This window comes from Chiloscyllium plagiosum, chromosome 24, assembly GCF_004010195.1.
Source record: "Chiloscyllium plagiosum isolate BGI_BamShark_2017 chromosome 24, ASM401019v2, whole genome shotgun sequence".
Taxonomy (NCBI): Eukaryota; Metazoa; Chordata; class Chondrichthyes; order Orectolobiformes; family Hemiscylliidae; genus Chiloscyllium; species Chiloscyllium plagiosum.
In genome coordinates, this window is record NC_057733.1 from 36,854,049 (window position 1) to 36,873,744 (window position 19,696).

A 19,696-nucleotide genomic window follows, 5' to 3' on the forward strand; every position below is an offset into this window, starting at 1 on the left:
ATCCTTGTGGCACTCCACTGGTCACAGGCCTCCAGTCTGAAAAACAACCCTCCACCACCACTCTCTGTCTTCTAACTTTGAGCCAGTTCTGTATCCAAATGGCTAGTTCTCCCTGTATTCCGTGAGATCTAACCTTGCTAACCAGTCTCCCAAAGGGAACCTTGTCGAACGCCTTACTGAAATCCACATAGATCACATCTACCTCTCTGCCCTCATTAATCCTCTTTGTTACTTCCTCAAAAAACTCAATCAAGTTTGTGAGACATGATTTCCCATTCACAAAGCCATGTTGACTATCCCTAATCAGTTCTTCTCTTTCCAAATACATGTACGCCCTCTCCCTCAGGATTCCCTCCAACAACTTGCCCACCACCAACGTCAGGCTCACTGGTCTATAGTTTCCTGGCTTGTCCTTACCATCCTTCTTAAACAGTGGCACCACGTTAGCCAACCTCCAGTCTCCCGGCACCTCACCTGTGACTATCGATGATACAAATACAAATCGATGATACAAGAGGCCCAGCAATCACTTCTATAGCTTCCCACAGAGTTCTAGGGTACACCTGATCGGGTCCAGGGGATTTATCCACCTTTATGCGTTTCAAGACATCTAGCACTTCCTCCTCTGTGATATGGACATTTTGCAAGGTGTCACCATCTATTTCCTTACATTCTGTCTCTTCCATATCCTTTTCCACAGTAAATACGGATGCAAAATACTTGTTTAGTATCTCCCCCATTTTCTGCGGCTCCACACAAAGGCCACCTTGCTGGTTTTTAAGGGGCCCTATTCTCTCCCTAGTTAACCTTTTGTCCTTAACATATTTGTAAAAACCCTTTGGATTCTCCTTAATTCTATGTGCCAAAGCTATCCTTATGTCCCTTTTTGCCCTCCTGATTTCCCTCTCAAGTATACTCCTACTGCCTTTATACACTTCTAAGGATTCACTCGATCTATCCTGTTTATACCTTACATATGCTTCCTTCTTTTTCTTAACCAAACCATCAATTTAGTCAGGGAGAAAGTGAGGACTGCAAATGCTGGAGATCAGAGCTGAAAATGTGTTGCTGGAAAAGCGCAGCAGGTCAGGGAGCATCCAAGGAGCAGGAGAATCGACGTTTCGGGCATGAGCCCTTCTTCAGGAATTTCCTGAAGAAGGGCTCATGCCCGAAACGTCGATTCTCCTGCTCCTTGGTTGCTCCCTGACCTGCTGCGCTTTTCCAGCAACACATTTTCACCTCAATTTAGTCATCCAGCCTTCCCTAGGTGAGACAGCATCTGAGGAGCAGGAAAATCGATGTTTCGGGCAAAAAACCTTCATCAGGAATGTGGAGTTATCAGATCAGCCATGATCTAATTGCATGACAGAGCAGGCTCAAGGAATCCAGTGGTCTACGCCTGTTTCTAATTTGTATGTTCACGTGAATGCAACAGTTTTTGTTTTATTTCAAAAATATACTTTATTCATAAAAAATATCTTTTTATATATGTGTATATATTCACACAATTATAAACGCAATTCAGTTCTCTGCAGTAGCATATCAAGTAAACAATCAAAACATTGGTGTTTGACTATCCAAGAAACAAACAAACTAAAAGCATCTCTTACTTGTACAATACTATATTTACATGCATTTGAGGCATGAGGAGGGTCCAATAACTGAACGGACCCACATTTAACTCTGGCAGAAGGATCTCACTTTCGCCACTTTTTTTTATTTCCAAAAATATACTTAATTAATAAAAAAAGTTATATATTTACATACTTCGACAGTGAGGTGATGGAGAAACAAATAAAAAGTGAGGCAAACATAGGTAATGGTTCTTTCACCCTGTTGTAAAAGCAGATAACCCATTAAAGTCAGTCTTATGATAGTTTTTGCATGCTGAGACTTTTATTGTCTCCATCCAATGGATCTGTATTTCATAATTTAATTTTAAATGAATTGTGTATTCTACCAGTGAACACATTTTGTATGTGCAAAGGATATGTTTTGATTTTCAAATATTTGAAGTCACATTCCTGTGTGCATGTGACCCACTGGGGACTCTTAGCTGTAAAGTTTTCATTTGGACTTGCAGTTCTGCAGATGGTGAGCTTGACTGTACCACAGAGGAGAGGCTGTGTGAAATTTTGTTTTTCTTGTACTCCTTCAATCGGTAATTGATTTTGGAGTGGGTCATTAGCTTTCCCCCATAGCAATAAAGAGTTTTGCAGCAGGATACAGATCCCTAACAAACAGGAAAGAAAGTAATGAGCGTGATTGGCTGTGAAATTGATGAACGTATTCTCAAAAGTTATAGCTTTGAATTTTTAAATGATGATTTTTTGTTTATTATATAAAGAGTCCAACATTTTAATTTTAGAGACTGTATAGAATATTGACTTTTTTTCCCCCTAGTTTCAGGGATTCTGATTGCTCAGAAGTATGCTTTTGAAGATATAAATTTAACATTGCTTGAAATCAGGCTTGGGAATAAAAGGTCAAGATGGGTCAGAGGATTGGGTGACTGATAGTGTTGGGATTGGTGAGAAGAATTGGGGCAGCACATCCAATCATGCTTATTACTTTCTTTTCTGTTTGTTAGGGGTCTGTATCCTGCTGCAAAACTCTTTATTGCTAAGAGGGAAGTACACCTGCTCTTCCTGGCTCCACATGAATTTAAAACTCCCAAATTAATAGTAACATTTCCGGTGGTGACCAGCTTCAGAATCTGACCTGGTGCCTGCTCCATTCAGAGTAAACCAGCTTCCCAGAGGAGTCCTAACACAGCTGATGGATCTGTCATTAACCATCTGCAAACGATCTAATACCAATTTTGATTTGCCAAGTTAGAATCGTCTGAGGCTGATAAGGTGTGGAGGTTTTTCAGTTGTCCAGAGCATGCAGACTACAGCTATTTGGCAAACTTGTCCAAGACTTAACTAAGCTGTACTCAATTTCTGGTTCATGGAGATATGGGAGCTCCTGGGTTCAACCTTCAAGGTGTGCTCCCTTAACTGATTTTTCAGTAGCATCATAAAGGGTAAACTTTATGGCTCTAGAAGTAAAGCAGGGCAAAAAACTCAGAAGTCCAGCTCCATGCTATACATGCAATTGAATACATGTATGAATGGACAGTGGATGAGGAGAGGCTGAGTGAGATAGTCTGCCAACACACATTGTTTAAAAGGGCATACACATAATAAAGGTAAGGTATCAAAGTGCAACCATTGCTCATAGACAATGTATAACATCAAGACTAGAGGTGGGTAAAAAAGAAGTGTTGCTACTTTCACCTCTCAGTTCACGTAGTAATTAATTTCCTTTCCCAACTTTAACATATTGCTGAACACTCTTCTAAATTCTCACTTGTTCTTGTAGTATTGTGACTGACAATGCCTGGATGTTGCAATTAATTTATGACGATAAGTCAATGAGAAAATTATCATGTTGCAGGGAGGTTGTACACACCTTTCTAATTTTTCTCACATTTGTAGCACCATGTTTCCTTTTCAGATTATTTCACATATTTCATTTCTTCAGTCACTTTTATAACAAAATGCATCTTCAATTGAAATTTTACTTTCATGAGAATATATCCCACAAGTGCTGGTTGTGTTCCAAAATCCAAACTTGATGATAAAGTATTTCTCATTTTCAAAACACCATATTATAGTTGGACTCTAATATACTGTCAATACCTACTTATGATATTTTCAAATCTACTCCTTGGCTTCCATACAAATTTCAATGTAAAAAAGCAGTTGCATAAATGTGTCAATTATGTTGAAAATGGAATTGTTTGGCTGTATAGGACTGATGCTTTTCTGGAAGACTGATTTGATTAATTTGCAGGTGGAAAATAATGGCAGAGATCCAAAGAAGACCGTACTAGAGGATGCCAGTTTGGAGGAGGCTGTTTGGACATTGAAGCAAATTAAAGGAATGTGCTGTTTAGTCATAAGGCATAAGGCAGAGGGTGAGTTCTACAACAAATTGAAAAAATGCTTTGTCCTTGATCTAAGGTATATTAAACCAACATTGCCAATGTCCTGCCAATATAATCAAGTGTACTGTCGATGATTTCAGAAAAGATCAAACTTTTGAAATTTTAATAAGAAAACTATGAGAGATTTGACCCTTTGTAAACATCAATTAATGTCTATTTTGTGCTGTTATGAATTTGTTGTTTCAATTTGCACTTATTAGGATGATTAATAAATGCTAGATTTTAAGAAATGTCCAGGAGGAACAAAGCAAGATATAGAGCACATAAGTGTAGGAAGGAAAATTCAGAACTCACGGCCCCAACGAACAAAGATGAGAAGCTGTATAAAATCACTGAGCACAGAATGCTCGGTGAATGGGACGTGGTGCAATTCTTTTCAGTTAATCCACATTGGCTCACCAACCTTTCCAAATTACTATCTGCTGGTTAGATGATAACATTCACAAAATTGTTAGAATGAAACAAAAGAATGTTTGGATTAATTATAATTCAACAATTAGAGAATCCAATTGATAAGGCTAATTAAAAATATGAATTGCAGATGCTTATTCGCCTCCAGTTAATCATCACATTGCAGTGCTGTGGAATTATGACAGGATAAATTTTTAAACTAAATTTTTCACATGCTTAATTTGATATTCCTTTTAATGGGATGTGAAAGTGTTATATAATTTGTAGAATGGAGCCACAGCAATAATTTTTTTTTTCAATTTGGAATGCCTTCTGACTGATCTTGGAGTATTTTGCCAGCCAAGAGAGACCATGTGGTTGAGGAAAAATATACTCAATTACCCAATATTGGATAAATAGCAGTGTTTGTGTCTATTTTAAGTAGACTTTACTCATCCACATTGTTAGATACATTGTTAGGTAGGAAAAAAGAATACATGTTTAATGATTTGCTTGATATTGTGTCATAGTCCTATGCATTTCAAAATTACCACAATCTCCCTAAATCAATTTCAAAGTTTTCTTTTCACCCCAGTCATTGAACTGTGCCTTCCAACACCAGGTACATCAACCTCAACCTTGCTCTATGAATTTACAGACTTTGGGGAATTAAAATGTAGATGGATGGATGTTTTGACTATAAGTTAATCTTCAGGGTGTGAATTTTTCCACTCATGAACCATAATTTTCATGGCTGTCACAAACATTTAAGCAAATTTCCAGCAAGTCACATTATATGTGGCAGGTATGGTAACTCATGGATCTTATGCCACACCACATTATTTGTTCTAATTGTGTATTTTTCTCCTCAAATAGAGAAAATAAGAATTACAGTGAATTGGGAACATACTAAAAAAAACTCTGCCTGCCCTGGTACAAATTGAAAACTGTGTTGCTTAATTTTCATACCTTATTTGATATGAATTTTTTTTCATATAATACTACCTGCTCAATCTGTTACATTTGAACTTAGGCAATAATTTAAAACCTCTTGTAATTTTATATCTTCAGCTTAATATCTATGTTGACGTTAAGCTGTGATGTAATAAAATACAACAGAGAGCATACATTATGTGTTTTGTTTAATTAGCTTATCAAACATTGGTGGAAAATATTGAGAAGAAGATTGCTACCTCTGGTGATTCATTCTACATCCGCGTCAATGTTCCATTTGATAAGGAAAGTGGGGCTATTGGAGGATTTACTGTCCAATGCAATGAAATCCTGCACATCACTAACACCATTCACAAAGGCAATAATGAGTGGAAAGTATTCAGAGTGAATCCTAACACAATGGCAGACATGGAAGGAGGAACTATTCCAAATTACTATCGGTAAGCATGTCTTGTTGATGAAGATTTCAGCTTTGGAGACCCATCTGAACTATAATAAATGTGTTTAATTTCGAGCACTGCAGCATTTTTTTTCAAAAAGAATGAATGTTGATGGTAATTTCTAGTATACATAATGTATGTACATTTTGTTGTCTTACAAGCTGGTTCCTGCAAGCTCTGGAACTATGGCCTGTGATGATTATCCACCTGCTTTTTGCATCCTCTTTTAGAGAGTTGTTAAGCCAAGGTCAGCCATTTCATGCTGCCTCCTTAATACTGCACAAACAAATGAAATTTGACAGGATTATGACATAGGAAAGTCAAGCTTGCACTTCTGCAGTCTGTGACACTGCGAACGAAAAATTGAAGTACTGCCTGCCCCTTGGATGACAAAACAAAAACAGGAATTTCAGATTTCCAATATCTACAGTTCTTGATTTTACTTGGATAATTTAACGTGTTTTGCTGTGGAAGAAAATTGCTTTTTTACCTTTGAACATCTCTGTTTTGTATTTCTGGTTGGTACATTTCCACACAGGGACAGTCAAAGCAGAACATTACTGCTTGTTAAATTTAATTTTTTTTAACCTAATAATTATATTCCTTTTGTTCTATGTAAGAATATCCTATAAGTGAACAGTTATGGTAATTTTGTGATGGGCTGCTAGATGCTGAACTGCTTAGGTTGACTAAAATGCTCAAATTTTTCCTATGCTCTTGTCAGGATTACGGACTTAGTCTGTGAGGAGTAATGTTGTGAATGTGGGTCTCATTATTCTGGAGTAGTGTTTTAAGTCTTGACCAACAGATTCTGAACTGACTGATGTGATTATGTCATATATTATACTTGGTCAGGAAACATTCCAAGCATAAACTTGATCTAGCCTATAAAACTATAAATAAATTAAATAGAAGCTGATGAATGCTTTCCAACATGTAAGCCAACCATACAGAATTAGCAGGTTGCAGGTCTAATGACTAGTCTGTGCTGGGTCAAAACCACACTATAAAGGTTATAGTCCAATGGGTTTATTTGAAAACACTCCTCCTTTATATTGATAACACCTTAACTTGTCTTAGGGCAGTGGCTTAAAAAAGAAATGCTGGGATTTGCATATTAATCAACCAAAATCTGCACCTCCATTTCAACCGATTAAAGATTAAAGAGCCATGTTATGTGCGTCCAATTTGTTCACATGAGTTGTATGACTGTTTGATATTTTCCTCATAAATTCTGTGTCTAAGGTCTCTCACTAACACTTGATGAAGGAGCAGCGCTCCGAAGGCCAGTGTTTCAAATAAACCTGTTGGACTATAACCTGGTGTTATGAAATTTTTTACCTTGTTCAACCCAGTCCAACATTGGCACCTCCACATCATAGTTTGTACTGAGTCAAAACACTTTCTTCCAGGTGATACTTATGCCATTAGACTCAGCTTCAGTAATCTTGGGGTTTAATTAATTTAGCTTAAGTCAATACATTGTGTAAAAGAAGAATGACTTTAATTGGCCTACATATGTTTAAAAGATAGAATTCCATATTAAAAATATCATTGTCAGTCCTTTTCAGAACCATACAGACTGATTTCTTCAGAAATAAAAAAAAGTGCTGGAAAATGCAGCAGGTCTGGAAACATCTGAGGAGAAAAGTTAACTTCTGTTTGGAACAGTTCCAAAATCAACTTTATTTCTCTCTCCACAGCTGCTTCCAGACCTGCTGAGTTTCTCCAGAACTTACTGATTTTTAAAAAAAATTCTGAATTCCAGCATCTACAGTATCTTGCTTTTATAATCCAGAAATTTTTCAGGTTTAAGTCCCAATCTGTATGATTAGATTACCTACAGTATGGAAACAGCCCAACAAGTCCAACCCTCCAAAGAGTAACTCACCCAGACCCATTTTCTTTTGAATGATGCACCTAACACAATGGGCAATTTAGCATGGCCAATTCACCTGACCTGCACATCTTTGAACTGTGGGAGGAAACCAGAGCAAACCCACACAGACATGGGGAGAATGTGCAAACTCCACACAGAGGCTAGAATCGAATACAGGGCATCTGTGAGGCAACAGTACTAACCACTGAGCCACCATGCTGCCCCTGCTAAGGAATACTGCCCTTAGTCTCAGTTAAGGAGAAAGTCCTATCCGGATACCTAATTCTGTATACCATTATTTATTCAAGTAGGAAAAAAGGTTGGCACAACTTCATGGACCGAAGGGGCTGTGTTGTGCTATACTGTTCTATGTTCTATTAGTATTTGGTCAAATAAAGACTAAGTGTGAGTGGTCTTGTGTCTATTTAGGGCTCAGCAGTTGATGATTGGAATGATTCGGAAAATGATGCAACAGACTCCACCAAATAAAAAGGTGAGAGTAATTTTAACAAACATATTTTAAAACAGCTTCAGTCATTGCACAGGTGAGATTTTATCAGCAAAGAGGCCAAGGTGGATTGGAAACCCAGTAATCAGAAGAAAAAGAAATAGCTCCTGACCTTTTATGTGTTTGAATGTATATATGTTATGTAATTGAGCTTGCCTCAACTTAAAGGTGTTCATTGAATGAGTTGTATGGTGCTGTCTCAGTAAGGCACTCTAAGGCTGTACTTCAAAGTCCTAATGCACACAATGCATGTGTTTTCTAATAATATTTTGTGGGCTTTCATATATGGTGGGCAAAGCAGATGCATTTAAGAGATATGATGCGGAATACATGTGATTGAATGAATTCACTCCTGAGAAAGGCATATCTTAAAATAAACAAATTGCAGGTTACATCATATTTCATCCAACCTCCAAATGCTTGCAATGACAAGCCTCTCATACAGTTTTATGAATTAGGAAAATTGTGTTGCACTCTGGAGCTGCATACCAGAAGGTGAGGCTGAAATTAACTGTGTTGATAACCAGGAAGTGGTGTTTGTCTCATGTCTCTTGGTGGCATACGTGTTCAATATATATGTGCTGTATATGCATGTAATACTGCAGTGTTAGTAAGGCAAATGTTTCTTAGCATAAACCGTATTGGCTTAACTATTTACTTTAAGTAATTTCACCCATTTAAAGTATCCATTAATTCATCATGAGGCATTTAACACATTGAAAGTGGACATAAGTCACATGCTAGGAGAAAGTGAGGACTGCAGATGCTGGAGATCAGAGTCGAGAGTGTGGTGCTAGAAAAGCAGGTCACGCAGCATCCAAGGAGCAGGAGAATCGACGTTTCGGGCACAAGCCCTTCATCAGGAAATAAATTACACGCTGTTTTCAGGTCAGACATCATGCAAATTGTTTCCTAATAATCTGTGCTGTGCTTGTATTTTCTAGCAAGATCGGAAAACATCATCTTCAAACCAAAATAAATTTATGAGAATAGTCAGCACTGAGATAGGTCAGAGAAATCCACACTGGTTATCATTTGACAATGGTACCATCAATCCCAACAAAGAACAAGGTAAGAATTGTGTGCCAAAGACTAAAGTGTTCTTCTACGTCAACATTTAATTTATTATGATCTTTATTATCACGGAAATTCAAATGGTGATCTGACCTTATAGTAGAAGACCTCTAATATAAGAAAAGCAAAGACGAAATTTAAGATTATTATTTCAGTTTAAAATCCTTAACCTTTTGCAATAGTCTAAATAAATATAAATTGGACCTTTTCCCTCAATTTATTCTGTAAAGAAGGTGACATCCAATTGAGATGACAGTTTGGATTCATCAAATATTATTTGATGTTGCCTCAAATCATTCATGCTGGCTGGGCCCCAAATTTTGCATACAGCATCACTAGCTTTACTTCGCTTTTGTATTTGAATCTGAAAGGTCCAGTTATTGTTTTATTTCTAACATTTTAATTTAATTTATTTTAGATGACAAGTCTCCTGGCAATTGCTTTACATTAATACCCTACTCATTGGTCAGGCCATGCCACCCACCATCTCTGCGACCAGTGATAATAGCACCCACTCGCATTGGAAAAATTGTGCTTGAGAAGCTGAAAGACCTAGTTGAGTATGAGAAATGTAAAACTGGTAAGGATCGTCTGAGCCATAAATATACCACATTTTGATGAAGCAAAGGAACAGAATCAATAATTAATTACAAATTTCAGTGAATCAGAGGCATTCACCTCTAGCCTCTGTTTCAATTTCCATCATTGTTGGAAATTAATGGAAGAAACTTTAGACCTGATTTGGACTATATTACTCTGAGTGTACTTGGGTTGAACAGCGGTTTGTAGAAGTGTTTTGTTTAACTGATACTCTAGATTTTGATAAGAAAATCATTTAGTTGTAAACCCAAGTATTTATTTAGTAATCATTTAGTTGTAAAATCATTTAGTTGTAAACCCAAGAAAATCATTTAGTTGTAAACCCAAGAGTACTGTACCCAATCTGAAGGAAACGGCCTACAGGTAGTCCTTGATTAATGTGGCTTCACCACAACACGGGGCTTTTTTTAACTTTAAGACCATAAGGAACAGGAGTTTGGCCCCTTTGACCTGCTCTGCCATTCAATGCCATCATGGCTGATCTGACTTTCCTTTCGTCCACTTTCATGCCCTTTCCCTGTCATTTTCTATTCATCATTGCAATAAGTGTGTCTGATTCATGAAAATGTGGCCCTTACCCAACATCCAGCAGCATGAAGGAATAAATGTAAGCCAAATGTCAGCATTCCTGGAAAGGTTCTTCTTCATTCCACTAATTTTAGTCATTGACTGGTATCTCTCATGTATGCTGGCTCCTATGTGCTGTAGCCATGAAAGCAAAGAAGCTGTAGCTAAGAACAGTAGGAAATCAATCCCAGTAAGTGTTAAATTAGATGTGCTGCCTAGATTTGAGCATGGTGAGTGAAACATGGATAGCCAAAGAGCATTGGGTCTCAACTGACATGCTTTCCACTTCCAGATAAGCAATCTTGTCTATTTGGCAAGAATCATTAAAAGATATTCTTTTTAAATAATTTTCATGTTTATTTTGGCATTTTATATTAACTTTGTGCTTGTATTCTATATTTGGTTAATGTTCTGAGAATGTAACCTGAATCACATAGGTGTCCAAAGGAATATATGTTTTGAATTACGCAGTTTTACTTAATGGGGAACTATCATGTTAATCCAGGATTAACTGTATCATGTCTGCAGAGCACACAGCAACACCCAAAACATGTTAATACTTGTTTATAAAAATATAGATACATAATAGAGACCTCTTTAATTTGTAAGTTTCATGTATTGTTCATAATATTTCAAATACACTGAATTAGACTTGTAATTTGTTTTAGAGTGCTTGAATAGTACAGAGTATGCTGCAAAAGACAGAAAAGGAGATATTTTGGGTGTGACTCAAGTACAGAATCTACTTCGCTCCTGTTACACACGGACAGCTGTAGAGGCTGTAGTTGCTAAGGTAATATTGGTGCTTTCTCTTATGACTGATTTGGGTTTTGGATATTTGTGTACACTTCTTGCTCTCCAATTATAATCCTTGCCCTTTATACCCACTTTTATCCATAGTTCATCTTTATCCACTTTTAATATCAATAGACGGGAAAGAGTGACCACTAGGCATAGGAATAAAAGTAAGTCATTTGGCCCATCAAGTTTGCTCTGCCATTCAATGAGATCATGGCTGATCTGATAATCCTCAGCTCCCCTTTCCTGCCTTCTCCCCATAGCCCTTGATTATCTTACTGATACATCAAATCTGTCTATCTAAGTAATGTGTATACCTACCAAGCCAACCTCTACAGCTCTCAGTGGTAAAGAATTCCACAGGTACGTTATTCTCTGAGAGAAGAAATTCCTCCTCCTCTCTATCCTAACTTGGTGATCCCTTACTCTGTGATTATACCCTCTAGATTTAGACTCTTCCACAAGAGAAAACAACTGTTCGTATCTACCCTATCAAGCCCCTAAGAATCTTGCATGTTTCATTAAGGACTCCTCTCACACTTATAAATTCCATTGAGTACAGGCTCAAATTATTCAAACTCTCCTCTTAAGAGAAACCTTCCATCCTTGGGATCAACCTAGTGAACCTTCTCTGGACTGCGTCCAATTCCAGTATGTCTTTCTTTAGGCCAAAACTGTTCACAGTATTCTATGTATTGTGCCTGGTATAGTTTCAGCAAGACTTCCCTATTTTTATTCTTTATTTCATTTTCCTATTCTCATTGTTTTCCATTGCTTTTGTGCTTTCAGTCTAGTGAATTAGTAAACAAATTAACAAACTTTACTGAATTTTGGAAGACAAATATAAGTGTCACAAAATGAGATTGAATTTACGATTTTCTACCACAAATAACACCAGGTTTGTTTAATTATATGAACCGACTTGATAATTGTATACTTACACGTTTTATCTATTCCTTTTTTAAGAACAAATGAAACAATAGGATAAGCAACACACATTTATCACATCAAGCCATCAAACATCAATAAATAACACACTCTCCAACTGGCATGAACTTCACCACACATATTAAATCTTGCAAGGAAGAAAAACACACCTACTTAAGTTTTATTTAACTTCAAACCAACATCGAAGAAGATGAAAAGCTAAGGAAATATTATTGGATGACTAAAAGTGGAAAATGTATGTTTCCCTTCCCAATCTCATGATACTGGTAGCAAATAAAGGTTACAACTCTCAAATAATCAAAGATAAAAAGGAGACTTTCTCTATTCATATGGCTCAGTTCACCTGTAGACAGTGTTCTTACCACTGATTTAACGTGGAAGGTTTTGCATTGCATTTCTAATTTCATTTTTATTTATATATTTGTTCTCTTTCATTTGTGATATTTATCATCTTTTTCCATGTCACTTGGCTTCCACTCCAAAAAGAAGTTTCTCTTCATTTAAGAAGAGTTTAATAGATATATTGAACAACCCATCTAACCCTCTCCGCACCCACCTATCCAGTGCCTCAACAAAATAGATGTTTCTCATTAAGAAACATTGGCAGTGACCTTGGAGAGTGACCAAGCTTATTTCTGTTTTGAATTGACAACAACAAATCTATATTTCCTTCCGAGGTCATTGGATTATGTTGATGAATGGAAACAGTTACCACAAAGCAGGGGAATTAGGTGAATTGTGAAGTGTCTACCATTGCTTCCAGTAAAATCACTTAATTCAGCTTGGACCAGAGGTTTTACCTGGGATCTTCTGAGTCAGTTAAACTTTGCTACTTGCTGTTTTACTAGCTGAGCTATTGGGTATGCAGTCCTAAGGTCTAATCACATTTGTTGCTGAGCTAATTGTGATTTGAATTAATCAATCAGTTTTAAATCTGAAATAATAATTTTCATATAAAGCATATTCTACATAATTCCATAGCTACTTTTCTATTTCTGTAAAAATTAATTGATTGAAAATAAAATTTAAAAGAATATTTTGGCTTTTGTAATGTTTAATTACAGAATGCCCATTGCCTATTGGAACTTGGGCTGGATTGTGTGAAGCGATTACATAAGGTGGAAATCTACCCCATTGTCATCGTCATCCATCTCTATGAGAAAAACATTAAGAAAATTAAGTAAGTCAAACTGTTGAATCTGATCGGATGATGCCACCTTCTAAAACAGTGCTGCTGTCATGGGTTCCTTCTTCCATAACTGTGGTTGACAGGGTCCTCAAATGCATTTGACCTATCACCTGTGTTTCCGCCCTTGCTTCTTCCCATCACTCACAACTGTGAGATCAGATTCCCATAGTTCTCACTTTTCATCCCACTAGTCTCCACATTCAAAGGATCATTCTCCACCATTTCAGACAACTGCAGCAAAATGCCACCACCAAACACATCTTCCCTTCACTCCCCCATCTGCACTTCACAGGGATCGTTTCCTTTGGGACACTCTAGTCCATTCCTTGACCACCATCACCCTACCTTCCCACAGCATCTTCCCATATACCTGCAGAAGGTGCAACAGCTGCCCCTTCACCTCCTCCCTGTTCACATTCCAGGGGCCTTTCCAGGTGAAGCAGCATTTCACCTGTATTGTGTATTGTATTCACTGCATCCAATGTGGCCTGGTCTGCACTGGAGAAATCAAATGCAGACTGAGTGACCACTTTGAAGAACACCTCTGGTCCATGCGCAAGCATGACCCTGACCTTTCTGTAGCCGGTCATTTTAAGACAGCGTCCTGCTTGCATGCTCACGTCTGGCCTTGGCATGCTGCAATGCTCCAACAAATTACAGAGGAAACTGGAGGAGGAACATCTCATCTTCGAACTAGGTGCTTTACAATGTTCTGGGCTCAATATTGAGTTCAACAATATTGTGAACCCATTCCTCTCCTTTCTTTTAGCTTTGCCTGTTACATTCTCTGTGAGTGTGTCCTCTCTCCCCTCTCCCCACTCCAGTGGGACTGTCTGTTCTTTCCAGTCTTGCAGTTAGACACATCATTGTACTATCATTCTCACATTCCAATCACTTAATCTGAATTATCAACACTCTTTCTACCACAGCACTCCAATTCAGTTCTGATAAAGAGTCATGTAGACTTGAAACATTAGCTAGCTTTCTCTCCATAGATGCTGCCTGATCCTCTAGTGATCTCCAGCAATTTTTGTTTTCAGTCTAAAAAAATTGGTCATTGCACTTCTGGGGACAGGTATCATTAGTAGAACAGATAATTTCAACCTCTACTCAGAAATGCAAAGTAGTTTTTCTCTGACAAATAATCAAGTCTGAATTAGAGTGGTGCTGGAAAAGCACAGCAGGTCAGGCAGCATCCAAAGAGCAGAAAAATCAACGTTTCGGGCAAAAGCCCTTCATCAGAAATAATCAAGTCTACCTGGAAAGGCTTGAGCAGTCAGTCTCTGACTTTATAGCAAGGCACACGTAAGTTTTTTTCTCACATGCTGTTAGATGAAAGGGCATCTAACTGATTGAGGGACTGCCCCATATTTTAAAGGAATAATTTGTACAACAACAGTAAGCAGTTCTTTAACATACATACAGCATGAGAGGTTCCAGTTATGGGCAATGACACTGTATGTAACACAGATATATGTAAATTTATATTATAGGAAAGTTTTCAAAATAATCCATTCATTTACATTTGACTCAATGCAAATTAGGGCATTTGAATGTAACATGCAGATGTGGAAGCTGGAGAGAAGGCACTTTCTTATTAGTGCCTGGTTAATTCAGATAGCAGGAGAGATGCATCACTACAGAGGTTCCCTATCACTGAACTGCTGACTCTGGTTCCTTTATTGTTACCAATTCATGAAAGTCCGTTTCAGCAGTATAACTGGGAGAAAATTGCTCTCCCACCATATGAAATGGGCAAGTACTCTACTTAAAAATTCTTATATTCATACCCACTAAACATTTTCACAAATAATTAAATATGTCCTTTAACATCTCATTCATCAGTAATGTATCAAATTTTACACCTTTAAGAAAAATAATTATCCTTTAAGAAAAACAATAATTTAAATCAATTAAAAATGGTCAGGACAAACTCATTTTTTTTATATGCTATCATGCTGATGCAATAACCAGGAAACATATTTCAAAAGGGATGTAGAAATTTTGAGAACACTTGAACTATGTGAATATTTTTGTTCCTGTTAGGAAGCCAATCATTAGGCAGGTGCATTGGAGCATCCTTGAATGAACTTAGTCATGACGGTCTCTCGAGACCTAAACAAAGTCAAGATATCTGGAATCCCATATGACTCTTCCTTGGAACTGAGTTGGACTTTAACTTTTTGTAAGATTGTCAGAAGTCATTGTCCTGATGCAAATTGTGTCAACCAGAGTGCACTAACATTAAATATTACTGACAACTGCATACAGCATGATTACTTCCTTTAACCATTCTCAACTGTGGCTTCACAACCAAAAAGTTACAAAATAGTACCATGTGTGAGCAAATGTCATTTCCTGAGTCTGTATGCACATCAAATACACTGCAACTTTGTGCACACCCATTTTTTTGTTTTTCAAATGACACCGAGTGCAGATGTAAGGAAGGAACAGATATGATCTTTTATTATAGTTTCTTCTTGATTAGTTGCAACCTTTCCTCTTGTTTGCCAATAGCCAGATCTCTAAAGTTCCCTATTCATCAGCTGCTTTAAATCTTTCGACAGGGAAATTGCAAATAAAGGAGCCACATTTGTACAGGCAAGTTTATTAACATACGTGCAGTTTGTGTACAAGTCTTTTGATTTTAGTAAACTTATATTGAATGAAAAATGTTTTGGGCATGCAAAGTTTTGCAGCCCAAAATAACCTTTAGTTGATGAGAAGGCACCTGTTGGAATGTTCCAATAGCATTGTAAGTTAAGACGTTCATTAAATGTTTGATATTTAATTAATTTACTCTGTAACTTATTGAAGACTAATTACACTGTTAGTTGACCAAGTTAATTGATGATGGTGGAAGGGTTTCAAGAAGTATCTGAAATTCTGGTCAAAAAGATAGTTCTGGGAAAGATTTTGAATTCTAGGGCATTACAGCATGGTGGCTCAGTGATTAGCACTGCTGCCTCACAGCACCAGGCTCCCAGGCTCAATTCCAGCCTCGGGCTTTGTGGAGTTTGCACATTCTCCCCGTGTCTGTGTGGGTTTGCTCCAGTTTTCTCCCACAGTCCAAAGATGTTCAGGTTAGGTGATTAGCCATGGTAAATTGCCATGGGTTAGGTGCATTAGTCAGAGGGAAATGGGTCTGGGTAGGTTACTCTTCGGAGAGTCGGTGTGGACTGGTTAGGCCGAATGGCCTGTTTCCACACTGAGGGAATCTAATCTAATGATAGAATCCCTGGTACCAATCTGCATCCTTGCTTGTATGAAATCATTACAATCTTGTTACTGCTTCAAAGTGTGACAATGATCACATATGGGAGAAAGTGAGGACTAAAGATCTGTAGAGTCAGAGGTGAAAAGTATGGCGCTGGAAAAGCAATGCAGGTCAGGCAGCATCCGAGGTGCAGGAGAGTCGATATTTCGGGCCTAAGCCCTTTATCAGGAATGATTGCTTATGCTTCGGTATACTAGAAATCCTCTCGTCCTTTTTTTTTGCCAGAATAAAGAACGATAAGGGATACAGTTTACGACTACTTACACAAATTTGCTGATGAATGGGTGATAATTAATCAGACTAGATTTTTTTTTTTTTTACAGGAGTCTTGTGCATAGAACAGACTTAAGTATAGGTAAAGTCACCATAGGCTTCTCTCTCAATAGAGAGAGAGATGACTGTTGGTGGTTTAACTTAAGACTCACCATGCTTCCGGGGAGAGGTTGAGAAGGAAAGTCCTTCATTGTAACCTCAACCAATATGGGAATTGAACTCTCACTGTTGGCATCACTGTGCTTTACAAACTAGTCATCCATGTAACAGCACTGCCTGGCAATGCACATTTCCACAGTTAAAGAGGAGCTCATTCAGCACCTCAAGCTGGTTGCATACAAATATGTGGAAATCATGCAGCCCATCAACACTATTGAACAAGAAATATTCTTCAGTAATATTACATTTTCAGGTAGATGGCAAGTTTTACAATTACATGGAAACATGTTGGTTAGGAATATAGCTGGTTCTTGGTGTGCCAAGATGTTGCGACAGGCTGTACTGTTCACAGCTGAAAATGTGTTGCTGGAAAAGCGCAGCAGGTCAGGCAGCATCCAAGGAACAGGAGAATCAACACTTCGGGCATAAGCCCTTCTTCAGGAATCTGAAGAAGGGCTTATGCCCGAAATGTCGATACTCCTGTTCCTTGGATGCTGCCTGACCTGCTGCGCTTTTCCAGCAACACATTTTCAGCTCTGATCTCCAGCATCTGCAGTCCTCACTTTCTCCTGTACTGTTCACAGGGTCTGCACATTGAGTCACATTTTGATAACACATTAAGTGAACTGACCCTGCGTGGCAATGACATCTGCAATGGGGGAGCACTAGCAAGTGGTTGAGAAGGTTTGTCCCCTCCATAAATTCCAGCTGCTCGTTTTCTGTCCTGTACTAAATCCCATTCATCTAGAACGTTCATCTTTCTAATCTACATCTCTCGCCACTATTATAAATATACTCAACACTAATCCTAATCACTCATCCATGGCTTAACATTTGCCCCACATCAATTTCCATAGTGAAATGTCTTGGAATGGTTTTCATATTAAAAACATTGAATTAATATGATTGTACTCCAAACCGGACTCCCAATTCATAACAGTACTATTTATTTGATACTGTCCAAGGCAACCACTTTGACTTATGTCATTACATCCTTTGTGACTGAGGTTTGAGGTTTTTATGCAGTTCTTCATCTTTCAGGATTCAGTTCTGTTGTGGCAAAAGATACATTGATGTATTCTTGATTTGTTTAGGAAGATCTTGCAGAAATATGGAGTGACAGAGGATTTACTATTGCAGTGTTCTCGAAGGGAAGAGTCTTGCTTGGACACATTGCCATGCCTGTACAACAGCATTGCCGATGGCTGGAGTGATCTTGATTCACTTGTCAACTTAGTCAAAGCTGCAGTAAAGGATGAACAAAAGAAAATTGTCTGGATTGAAGACCCACTCTAATGTGTTTGTCCAAGGATTGGGCGCAAGCATAGCTGAAGGATTATTAAGTAGCGAGTGAACTATCCCTTCTTAATACATGGGTATAGAAATAAATTATCTTTGGTATGCTTTCAGAAAAGGATTGTGTTAAATTTTCATGCATACCACTGGAAACACATGTTTCTATTAAATATAAACGTCAATAATCTATTTTGAGTGTGCTTTCTTTGTGCAGCTCCTGCCATTCCCTCTCTTCTACTGGTTGGGAATCATAGTAGCTTTGAGAGGAAAAAAAAAAAAGAGGAACACTCTTATTGGGTATTGAACAAAAATAAAAGCACTTACTTCATTTGTGGGGTACAGTTATTCTGTGAATGCTGACTAAGAAACAATTTATTTGAATAAAAGCAGTCTACTCAAAATGTTTGAATATTTATATAGAAACAAGCAGTTGTGGTGGTGGGAATATTTCCAATTAATTTCTATGATAATGATTAAAGTTATAGAAAGATATTTGTAAAGATATTACATAGGATATTTTATTGCAATTAGCAAACGGGCTCCTGCAAGAAGGCAGCTCACAATCATTTTCTCAAGGGAAATGAAGGAGCTTGGTAATATGTATTAAAAATTGCAAGCAGATGGAAAGTGTTGGCAAGTAGCTGTAAGCTTAGTGCTGGTGCACAAGGCCCAGGGTATCTAAAACCGTCCTTGTGAGGCAAGAGTAGCATTTCCTATCCCGGGTTGATAAAAATTGAAAAAGACTGATCCTTTCAGGATTCCTCTTATTCTAATTACTTTTAGCAATAGGGATACAGGGCTTTCCTGATCGGGACATCTTATTAAAATAAGAGTCAGGCTATCACTGTATCATTGGACTCCAATTTGTAAATTATTAAATAAACAACCTGGTCAAAGGAGCAGGTTAAAACTTACTACAATTACCACAAATATTGCCCTGATCAGTGGCACCCACATCTCAAAAAATAGTAATTTTAAAAAAACAGAAACATCATTCCTTTTTTCCATACTTTGTAAAGTCTTAAGATTTTTTTTCCATGTTTAAGGAAGATTTATAGAAACAAAAGTTGTCAATGGGATACAGTTGCAATGATAAAACAATTTGACACCTGTGAATGCATGCAGTAGCAATTTGGTTATATGAATTAGCTTTGTGCATCATAAGTGAGAGCCATTTTAGTATTTGTCTTAATATTACTTATAGCCAAATACTTATGCTGCCATCTGTTGTTTCACTATTAATTGGAATGTTGTGTATTTATTTATATGTACAATATCTATTTAAAATGTTTGCTTTTTATACAGCTGCATGCTTGCATGCACTAAAACCTCTGCAGGAGTCCATTTTCT

The 19,696-nt window shown here is 37.6% G+C and overlaps 2 protein-coding genes across 8 annotated transcripts in view; one reads left to right on the forward strand and one right to left on the reverse strand.

Annotated features, from left to right (window-relative positions):
• Nucleotides 1-18,435, forward strand: part of card14 (caspase recruitment domain family, member 14) — a 98,702-nt gene extending 80,267 nt beyond the window's left edge. For 6 of the 7 annotated variants that reach the window (XM_043714814.1, XM_043714813.1, XM_043714809.1 and 3 more), the window contains 8 exons: nt 3,841-3,964; nt 5,535-5,778; nt 8,087-8,150; nt 9,110-9,236; nt 9,658-9,819; nt 11,075-11,199; nt 13,217-13,332; nt 18,145-18,435. In XM_043714814.1, coding sequence (XP_043570749.1) covers nt 3,841-3,964; nt 5,535-5,778; nt 8,087-8,150; nt 9,110-9,236; nt 9,658-9,819; nt 11,075-11,199; nt 13,217-13,332; nt 18,145-18,346 — 1,164 coding nt within the window. In that variant the 3' untranslated portion in view covers nt 18,347-18,435. Of the gene's footprint in view, nt 1-3,840; nt 3,965-5,534; nt 5,779-8,086; nt 8,151-9,109; nt 9,237-9,657; nt 9,820-11,074; nt 11,200-11,306; nt 11,554-13,216; nt 13,333-18,144 lie in introns of those variants that run through there. The other variant, XM_043714815.1, reaches the window with a different exon arrangement.
• anapc11 (APC11 anaphase promoting complex subunit 11 homolog (yeast)) overlaps nt 1-19,696 on the reverse strand; it is a 48,630-nt gene that overhangs the window by 17,296 nt on the left and 11,638 nt on the right. The window lies entirely within an intron of this gene.